The sequence below is a fragment of the Myotis myotis genome, unplaced genomic scaffold (assembly GCF_014108235.1).
Source record: "Myotis myotis isolate mMyoMyo1 unplaced genomic scaffold, mMyoMyo1.p scaffold_m19_p_8, whole genome shotgun sequence".
Lineage (NCBI taxonomy): Eukaryota > Metazoa > Chordata > Mammalia > Chiroptera > Vespertilionidae > Myotis > Myotis myotis.
This window is the reverse complement of record NW_023416390.1, coordinates 5,860,941-5,871,842: the sequence shown is the minus strand read 5'-3', so window position 1 is coordinate 5,871,842 and position 10,902 is coordinate 5,860,941. Positions and strand designations below refer to the sequence as shown.

Here is a 10,902-nt window from a genome sequence, read left to right as displayed (position 1 = left end):
TCTTATAAAGCTATATTCTGATACTCGGACCTGGGGTAGATTTTGTGATACACAGGCACAACCTATCTAATAATAGACAAACATGGTAATTAACTGTACCTCCAACACGCTTCCCATTGGCTAATCAGGGCGATATGCAAATTAACTGCCAACCAAGATGGCGGCCAGCAGCCAGGCAGCTGAAGCGAACAGGAGGCTTGCTTGCTCCAGTGAAGGAGGAAGCCAACGTTCCCCGCCTGCCGCTGCCCAGCTCTGAGCTGCACTCTGAGCAACTATGTTGCAATTATAGAAGCTAAATAAACCCCATGCTTTCAGCCAGCCGGCTGAGCTGGAGTTGCAACAGTGTTTCAATTATAGAACCCAAACAAACCCAGATACCTGCTTTCAGCAGCCGAGGTCTCAGAGCTGGAGCTGAGCCTCAGAGCTAAAGCCGGCTCTCAGTTCCCGTGACAGCCATAGACGGTAAATAAATCCCAGAATAAAAAAGAAAAAAAGAAAAAAAGGAGAGGTTGGGAGCTTCAGTCACCCGCCAGCCTGAAAACGGCCCTCAGCCCCTCACCTAGACTGGCCAGGCACCCCAGTAGGGACCCCCACCCTGAAGGGGGTGTGACCAGCTGCAAACAGCCATCATCCCCTCATTCAGGCTGGCCAGGCACCCAAGCGGGACCCCCACCCTGATCCAGGACACCCTTCAGGGCAAACCAGCTGGCCCCCACCCGTGCACCAGGCCTCTATCCTATATAGGTAAAGGGTAATATGCCTCCCAGCAGCAGGATCAGCGGAGCCGCGAGGCCTCCCAAACCCAGGATCAGTGGAGCCGCGAGGCCTCCCAGCACTGGGATCAGCGGAGCCACAAGGCCTCCTGGCACCGGGATCAGCGGAGTAGTGAGGCCTCCCAGCACTGGCATCAGCAGAGCCGCAAGGCCTCCTGGCCCCTGGAGCAGTGTGACGGGGCAGCGCCCAAACCCCCTGATCGCCCTGCAGCTCTGTGTGTGACAGGGGGCGGGGCCACAACCTCCCTATCCGCCCTGCTCTGTTCGTGACAGGGGAAGGCGCTCCAACCCCTTGATTGGCCCTGCTCTGTGCCTGATAGGGGGGAGCTCCCCAACCCCCTGATCGGCCCTGCTGTGTGTGACAGGGTGCGGCGCCCCAACCCCCCCATGGGCCCTGCTCTGTGTGTGAAGGGGTGGAGCCGCAACCTCCCCATCAGCCCTGCCCTGAGTGTGACAGGGGGGAGTGCCCCAACCCCCTGATCGGCCCTGCTCTGTGGGTGACAGGGGGCAGTGCCCCAACTCCCCTATCGGCCCTACTCTGTGCGTGATGGGGGGAGCTCCCCAACCACCTGATCGGCCCTGCTCTGTGCGTGATATGGTATGGAGCCCCAACCCCCCTGATAGGCCCTGCTCTGTGCATGACAGGGGGCAGCGCCCCAACCCCCTGATCAGTCCTGCTCTGTGTGTGACATGGTACGGAGCCCCAACCCCCCTGATAGGCCCTGCTCTGTGCGTGACAGGGGGCAGCGCCCCAACCCCGATTGGCCCTGCTCTGTGCATGACGGGGTGGCGCCGCAACCTCCCCATCGACCCTGCCTTGAGTGTGACAGGGGTCGGCGCCCCTACCTCCCAATTGGCCCTACCCTGAGCGTGACTGGGGGTGGCATCACAACCTCCCGATCCACCCTGCTCTGTGCATGACAGGGGGTGGCACCCCAACTCCCCAATCGGCCCTGCTCTGAGCCCGACCAGGGGCTGCACCTAGGGGTTGGGCCTGCCCTCTGCCACCCGGGAGCAGGCCTAAGCCAGCAGGTTGTTATCTCCTGAGGGGTCCCAGACTGTGAGAGGACACAAGTGGGGCTGAGGGACACTCCCCCTACCAGTGCACAAATTTTTGTGCACCAGGCCTTTAGTAGAAAAATAAAAAGGAAAACGTAAGAATATTATTAATGCCAGAAAAAGAGTTATATACTGCTACCAGCAGTATGATCATAGCATTCTCATTAATAGTTGGTATTAATTTTGGAGTAATATCTTGCCTTATTTTCATTTATACTTTTTAAATTATTTCTGTTGTCTCATTTTTATCAACATCTATGTGATACTACATAATATGAATTGGTCATATTTTCTGCAAAAAACACACTTGGTTCTGCCCAGTGCCTTTTAATTTTGATTACAATGGTTTACCCTTTCATGAATGTTCTCCTGTATATGCATTATTGAACTGTTTTTGTAATTACTTCTGATTTCTAAATTTAAGAAGTTTCTTCTCTCCATATCTAATACATATTTTCTTCTTTTAAAAAACTATAAAGTGAACATGACCCCCAAAGATCTAGGACCCCTAACATCCATTTCTCTTTTAGGGAAAATAAAAACATCATTGAACTAACCATACTCTTACATATTTATGTTAAGAAAGTTTATGTTAGCCTCAATAAAACTTTCAAGTTCTTGTGTTTACGCAAAAGTCTTCCTAGTAAAAGCTCTAATATTTGTCTTATAAAGCATAAATCGTATTATGTACTATATATTTACAGTGAATTTAAAGAACATTTTTCTTAAAATCTCTTTCAGTGATTTGATTTTAGCATACCTTTCTGGTTTCCTTGTCAGCTTTTTAAAAAATTGGTATGATTGTTTTCTTGAAAACAATTTTTTATTTATACTGGTTACATACATAAAATTACTCACTTTATTTGAAAAAAAACTGTAATATCCTAATTAAAATGAAAATCTTAAAAAGTATGTTCTACTTCACTTACTGCACCTGGGATGTTAATTGGCACAGTCACTATGGAAAACAGTATGGAGGTTCCTTAAAAGTTTAATAGAATGACCATATGATCCAGCATTCCTCTTCTGGGTACCTAATCAAAAAATTTGAAAGCACTCACATGTAGAGATATATGCTCCCTTAAGTTCATTGCAGCATTATTCACAGTGGCCAAGACCTGGAAACAACTGAGGTGTCCTTTGCTAGAGGACTGGATAAATGGGTAAAGATGTGACACATACACATGGAATACTGCTCAGCCATAAGAAAGATGAAGTACTGCCACTGCAACAACATGGGTGGATCTTGAGAATATCGTGCTAAGTGAAATATGTCAGAAAAAGTCAAGAACCATGTGATTTCACTTAGTGAGATATAAAACTAAAAGTAACAAATGAATAAACATCAAAACAAACAAAAACTCATAGACACAGACAACAATATGGTGGTTACCAGAGGGAAGGGGGATGGAAGGTTAACAAAGGATAAGAGGGTCAAATATATGGTTTCAGAAGATTTAACTTTGGGTGGTGGGCATGCAATGCTACCTATAGTTGATGTATCAGAGAATTCTGTACCTGAAACATATATAATTTTATTAACCAATGCCACCCCAGTAAGTTTAATTTTTTTAAAAGTATGTTCTGAACATTAAAAAGTTATGCAGTTAAATTTCTATACTAAAAAAGATCTATGGGGACAGATAACATGACCTTGTTGCTTTATAATATATATATTACACATAATATATAGTATCTATTCTCTATTGGTGCATATGTAATTTTATGTATAATCTACACTAATAAGAGAGAAAGATGCAAACTGACCATACCTTTGTGACACCCATCAGCCAATCAGGTGTGAATATGCAAATTAACCCAACAAAGATGGCGGGTTAATTTGCATATGCAGGCACCGAGAGGCCGGGGTGGGGCAGGACACAGGCGTTCACACCACCCCAGCCGCTCCGGGCCTCTGGGCAGCGTGGGAAGGCGGAAAGGGGCCTCCGGATCAGAACAAAGGTAGAAAGGCAGCTCTGGGCTGGAGCAAAGGCAGTGCCAGCAGCCATGGGAAGGAAGGCCCATTCTTGCACAAATCTTCGTGCATCAGGCCTCTAGTTATATAATAATACTTATTACAATCTAAAGTTTTTCTAATATTACATTGTTTTACTTATTTCATTGGTTTATAATAACAAATCATATATTATTCTCTTTATCTTCATAAGGTATGTAAATCAATCTTTCCATAGCCCCTTTCATCAAGCAGGTATTAATAGTGTGAAATATATTTCACATAAACAGAATGATTCATCTTCAGAAGAAGTGCATTAAGAATTATTATTCCAAAACCTTTGTTCACAGACCTATAAACATGTGATCATGAATGTTTTGTTTTTATATTTTTATTGATTTCAGAGAGAGGAAGGGAAAGGGAGAGATAGAAACATCAACAATGACAGAGAATCACTGATCAGCTGTCTCCTACACACCTTCTACTGGGGATCTAACCTGCAATCAGGGCAAGTGCCCTGACAGGGAATCGAAAACTGACCACCTGGTTCATAGGTTGATGCTCAACCACTAAGCCACACCAGCCATTGATCTATAATGGGTGAAGAGACCAGGAGGAACGGGAAAGGGAAAGGAAAAGGGGACAGGCAAGGAGAAGACATAAAAACATGAAATATATTCTGCTCTGAAGGAGGTACCAGGAAGATAAAACTATTTTTTTTAAATTAGTAAACTGTGAGAGATGCTACAAAAGTAGTAGAAACAGTATGATAGTGTTAGGTGGTAGCTCAGAGTTGAAGGCCAAGGGCATCACATTGCAACTCCAAACACTGATAAAGGTGCTATACTTCCTATTAAGGGAGAATGTACCTGGGAGAGATGAAAGGCTTCTGTGTTACTTAGGTAAGGACATGAAAACGTACATTCATACTATGCATTTATATTTGACTGGTTGGGGGTCAGCTTTAGCTCAAGCGGTTACTTCGGCATCTGCTTCTTGCGGACACATATATTTGACTGGTTGTACTTCTACTAAAGTATTTTATAGGTTCTAGAAAGATATAATTATTGTAATAGCAATATGTCAAATAATGATAGAGCATTAAGAACTGGATCCAAGGGTTGGCAGGCTTAAAAGGACCAGATAATTAACATTTTAGGTTTTGCAGGCAGCACAGTGTTTAAGGCAAATACTCAATTCTGCCATTTGGGCACAAAAGTAGCCATACACAACACATAGACCAAGGAGAGGGCTGTGTGCCAATATTTAACTCAGAAAAGCAGGCTGATTTGGCCTATGGGAGACGACAGCTTGCTGACCCGTGGCTTATCCTACACTTTTTTTTAAATTACCAATTCAGTGGACAACTGTAGGGAAAACCGCTATCTTAAAACTCCCAAATCCACAGAATATATAAAGTGAATTCAGAAGAAAGTTTACAAGTGTGAGGGCACATCTGAAATGGTTTCCTTTTATTTAGATACTAGAGGCCCGGTGCACAAATTTGTGCACCAATGGGGTCCCTTGGCCTGGCCTGCACTATCAGGCTGAAACTGGCTCTCCAACATCCCCTGAGGGGTCCTGGACTGTGAGAGGGCACAGGCCAGGCTGAGGGACCACTGGTGCATGATTGGGGCCAGGGAGGGATGCGGGAGGTTGGCCAGCCAGGGGGGCGTGAGGAGGAGAATGGACCACAGGAGGACTCCAGGGTGTGTCCGGGCGGTCTCGCTCAGTCCTGATCGGCCAGATTCCAGCAGCAAGCTAATCTATCGGTAGAAGCATCTGCCCCCTGGTGGTCAGTGCCCATCATAGCAAGCGGTTAAGCAGCCTTAGCATATCATTAGCATATTACACTTTGATTGGTTGACTGGACAACCAGACACTTAGCATATTAGGCTTTTATTATATAGGATTAATAGGACAGTGGGATGTAAATCTTTGTCGTCTTGTTACTACAGCTGAAGGCTACCTAGATTTCCTACTTCCTCTATAATAAAAGAGGTGTGAGAACTAAAGTGATCACTGACTGACAAGTCTTAATTACCAGATGAAAAATAACCAAACATGACTCAGTAATTCTAACAATACTCCCGGTCCTGTAAAAGTACACAATCCTAATAGGTTAAAGATTCTGTCCTACAACGTTCTGATTTACTTTTCTAATCTCTAAAAACCTCTTTTCTGAATGCAATGGGTGGTTCCCAAAAGTAGAGCACATAATAAGGGTAAGCATGGCTATTAGAAATGTTAACGGAAGGATAAGTACTATCTGATACCTCCCTCTCTTTTCAGCAGTAAAATATCTAAACTATAAGGAGTAATTATAAAATTAGGTAATTACAAAATCACCTACCACTGTTAGTGAATACAAGTTAAACAAGATTTAAAATTTTATCCTTATACTTACATCTATAAATACCACCACCACTATGTAACAATAAATTGTGCTTTGGTACTATATAATAATAAATTGTGTTGTTTTAATGTCAGAACATTAACTGTGGTCTCTTACGCAGCTGGAAATAATTTGAGTGCTATTGTTCTGTAAATCTTTATACAGTAATTTCAGTTATAAATTGCCTTTATACCCACTGAACACACTTTTGAATAGTCTGTGATCAATTTTTGAGATTATATTTGCTCAATTTGGAAAAATCTAAGTCATTGTGTGGCCCACTCACAGAACTTAATGGAAAACAATGAAAAAAATAATAGTTTGGAATATTGATAACTAGCATAATTTGAAACTTTAGTTTACATAAATGATTACAGGAAATATTGTGCTTATTAAAGGTCCAAGAGAATATTTTTCAGAGATCATTCTGTAAGTCACAGCTCAAAATAAAATAGAACTTAGAAAACAAAAGCTCACCACCCATGCAATTTTAGCATTTTCAATTTTATTTTCAGTACAGTTGAAGCAACACAATGTTATATGGGACTACACTGATCCCAGAAAGCAATTCTTTTATCCTCACCGAGGACAGTTTTCCACTGAGAGAAACATCAATGTGAAAGGAAAGTATTGACTGGTTGTCTCCCATCTGGGGATTGAACCCAGAACCTAGGTAAGTGCTCTGACCAGGAATTGAACCCTCCATCCTTTGCTGCACAGGACGATGCTGCAACCAACTGAGCCACCTGGTCAGGGCCGGAAAGCAAATTTTTATATCACACTTTTCAAGGCAAAGCCCAGAATAAATCAAATTTATGTTATTCATATACAAAGCTAATTTAATAGATTAACATATACCCCTGCTTTGAAAAATCCCCTATATAATCTTGCAAGGAAATCTGTATTATACTGTTTTCTCTCCACACAAAACTCACCCCTATTTGGAAAATTGGGGGCTAAAAGCGGTAAAAATTAACTAATTCAAAATGACTGCATCTATCTTATCAGAAACCCTACCAGCAGCTGGAGGAAATGCCGAGGAGACTAGGACTTAGTATAACACTAAGGAATCTAATTGTAATTTAAACAGATCTTGTTTTAGGAAAAGGTGAAGAAAGGGAAGTTAAATCAAGAAAACTTCAAGGGGCACAAAACACTAGGGGGCAGCATCAAGCTGCTGGGTCAGACTGGGCACTTTTAAACTTTAAGCTGAAGTTTTTAATGAGAATTTTATATTTAATGAAAGATGACTTTAAAGGTTTGTGAAATTTGTTATAAAGGAAAAAACTAGTTTCCTGTTTGATTGCCTATACTGCTTTTCCTTTTTCTACTGCGTCCTGTTTTTCCTCTTGTGATGATCAAAATGCACTAGTGACAATGTCCTTTTGATATAAAACAACACGAACCCATGGTATTTTTTCCATTCTTAAGGGAGGCACTACATAGACAAGGGCTGACATTTTTATCCAAAGTACTTCTCTGGGCTAATGCTAAATTTGTGGTGTACCCAACATTTTTTAAAACTTGATTAAAAAGCTTGACAACCAAGCTTTGATTTCACAGAGTCACGTGTTGTGAACATGTGGCAGGAGGCTGTGGAGAAAGTGCCCCTCAAGGATTTTAGTCTGGCAGGGTAAAGAGGATGTGTTTATGTAATTTTAAGTTAGAAAATGCAAGAAAGGCAGAAAAAAATTCTATGGGTTATTGCAAGAGTAAGAGAATGGCAACAGACAACTACCTTCGCGGAGGCCCAGTACAGACCATTAAGCCTCACTCTGGGGGTAACCAAGTACCGGGGGGAAAACAAAGGAGTCCCTCAGCCATGAAAGAACTGAGATGAATTAAGTAGCCCTTTGGTTCCTTATGTCATTTAATGGTTACAGTAAACCCATGAGGGTAGGATTTTTTTAGTACTTCCAAGTTCACATACAGAAAGATTGAGATAACCAAACTAGGTCATGATGGGCCAGGGTGTGAAACCTTAAGTCTTACTCCAAAGCTGAGGGAAGGAGGGAATAGAGTAATAGGATAACTTCTCTTTAAAAGCAAATTATTCCCATTGAGTAATTTCCCTTGGATATACCACCTATGGCCTATATTCTCCATAAGTCAGCTACCCCCACAGTAGTACCAGAGTAGTAGTACTTGCATACTAAACTTGAAGCCTCTTAAAATACTTCAAATTAGGATCAGCGGTTCTCAACCTGTGGGTTGCGACCCCTTTGGCGGTGGAACGACCCTTTCACAGGGGTGGCCTAAGACCATTCTGCACATCAGATATTTACATGACGGTTCATCACAGTAGCAACATGACAGTTATGAAGTAGCAACGAAAGTAATTTTATGGTTGGGTCACAACATGAGGAACTGTAAAGGGCCAGAAGGTTGAGAACCACTGAATTAGGTGCTCAAAAAAGGTGAAGACCTGCATTTGGTCTTTAAGCTGTTGGGAGAGTGACTATGACTTGTTAACAGGAAGTACCGGCTGACACGTTGTACACTGTCGCTTCCACCTCATAAGCAAGCCCCTCTTGCACGGGGCTTCTCGCTGGACCAGGGGCCCGGGCATTGAATGCTGGTTTGTCAACGTTGACAGGGAAGAAAACCACTTTTCTTTTAATGAACCTTTGAAACTTAGTTCTTCATTTATGACTATAAGCAAAAAAATCACAGGACCGGACAGTGATCACTAGAAATCAAATTAACTCCTCGAAGATCACTGACAGCCCTTGATGTACGTGTGCAATTGGCCATTAGACCTGCCGCTTCTGTTCATGCTTCCCGGGCACATGCATCACTTCCGCAAATGTAACAGCCATGATTCTATTTCAGCACCACAGGTCTGCTGTAGCCCTAGGCGTTTTGAACATTTAAAAACATCGCTCATGGTTCATCCCTCAAAAAAAAAAAAAAAAAAAAAAAGAGTTTGAGAAGCCCCTGCAGGCGGCCAGTTTGTCTACGGTCCGAGGACCCAGGACCCAGTTACCGACACAATGTACTCCTCTCCCCCCCAGCGCAGGCCGCGCGGGCAGGGCCGGGCCTGGACCGTCTGGTCGGGGCCCCCACGGTCTTGAACGAGGGACAGAGAACACTCAAGATTTCTGCAAAAATAATCATGTTTGAGCAAAAATAGTCAGATGTGTGCGACAGGAAGTCCTCCTACTATAAAGCAGCCCCAACCTGAGGCCTTGGGTGGTCCCCACTAACCACGTGCCACCGGCCACCCGGCAGCACCGGAACCCAGTCTCCAGGCCGGGTCCCCGCGAAGGGCCGGTGCCGGGCGGAACCAGCGGGCCGGGCCGGGCCGGGCGGCGGGAGGCGTTGCGTGAGCTCAGAAAGGCTGCAGAGCCGCTCGACCTGCCCCTTTTCTACAAGACGCCGTGCTCCGCAGTCACTCCACGCGCTCCCAGGCCCTGGGGCGCGGGGGGCAGCCTCCTCCCCTCCTCGCCGGGCGCGGGGCGGCCATGCGGGCGGCGCCCACGTGAACCCGCAGGAGCCGGCGGGAGGCCGTCCACGTCACGGCCCTGCGCCCCGCGGGCCGCCGGCTCAGCCGGGGAACCCGGGGTTGAGGGGCCCGGAGAGCGACCTAAGGCGGGCAGGTCCCCAGATCCGGGGAGGGGTCCCCCGGGGCCCCCACCCCCTGCCCCGCCGGGCCTAGGGCGCTCGGGCCGAGGCGCTCGGAGGAACAAAGCCGGGCTGCGGCCCCCCGCCCCGAGCCCCAGGGACTCCGAGTTCCCGGCCCCAGGGACCCCGCAGGCCTCGGGGTGACGCCCCGGCGGCCCAGCGGCGGCTCCGGGGGAGAACAAGTCCCCGCGAGGCCTCCCGCGGTCCCGGCGCCGAGGCCGCGTCCGTTAGCCTCCCGGGGCCGGAACTGCGGGGCCCCGGCTGCACCCCGGCCCCCCCCCCCCGGGCCCCACAGACACGGGGGGACGGGAGGGAGGTCGGGGGACGGGGGGAGCACGGGGCGCCGGATGCCATCTGCCTTCACCCCGCCGAGACCCGCCCGCCCGCGCCCCCCGCGCGCAGCCCCCCAACCGCCGCCCGCCCAGCGGCCCCTCCCGGCGCCGAGGAGGCTCCGTGGGGCGCGGGTCCCTCCCGCCCGCGAGGCCCAGGCCGCCGCCCGCCCCGCGCGCACACGAGGGCCGCGGCGCCCCACGCGCTGCCCCACGCGCCCCGCCAGCTCGCCGCCGCCGCGGAGACCCCGCGCCCGGCCCCCGAGGTCCGGCCGCCGCGATGCCCCGGGCCCGGGCTCCCGGGCCGCCCGGCCGCGGCGGGCTCGCCGGCTCCGCCGCGCTCGGGGCCGGTTCTGGGGGAGGGAATGTAAACAAATCGGGGTTTTATAGTTACCTCACCCTCGAGTGCCGTGTGCATCTCCTCTCCGCTCGGTACCAAAAGCCCGGCGGCGCCCCGGCGCGTATTCACAGCGCCCGCTGCGCCAGCGGCGCACGGAGCCCAGCCGGCCCCTGCGCAGCCGCGCCCCGCCCGCCCCTGCGCGCTGCGCTCCCGGCGTAACGCGCCCCGGCCGCTCAGGGCGCTGCGCTCCCGGCGTAACGCGCCCCGGCCGCTCAGGGCGCTGCGCTCCCGGCGTAACGCGCCCCGGCCGCTCAGGGCGCTGCGCTCCCGGCGTAACGCGCCCCGGCCGCTCAGGGCGCTGCGCTCCCGGCGTAACGCGCCCCGGCCGCTCAGGGCGCTGCGCTCCCGGCGTAACGCGCCCCGGCCGC

General features: G+C 48.4%; 1 protein-coding gene across 3 annotated transcripts in view; it reads right to left on the bottom strand.

Annotated features, from left to right (window-relative positions):
• The window catches only part of SLC39A10 (solute carrier family 39 member 10), a 34,784-nt gene extending 24,103 nt beyond the window's left edge, over window positions 1-10,681 (bottom strand). The window contains exon 1 of one of the 3 annotated variants that reach the window (XM_036319032.1): window positions 10,529-10,681. Coding sequence is in view for 2 of the 3 variants with exons in the window: in XM_036319034.1 (XP_036174927.1) it covers window positions 10,534-10,552 (19 nt within the window). In the remaining variant the exon portion in view is untranslated. The remainder of the gene's footprint in view (window positions 1-10,528) is intronic. The other 2 variants (XM_036319034.1, XM_036319031.1) reach the window with 2 other exon arrangements.
• Between the last annotated feature and the right edge of the window lie 221 nt (window positions 10,682-10,902).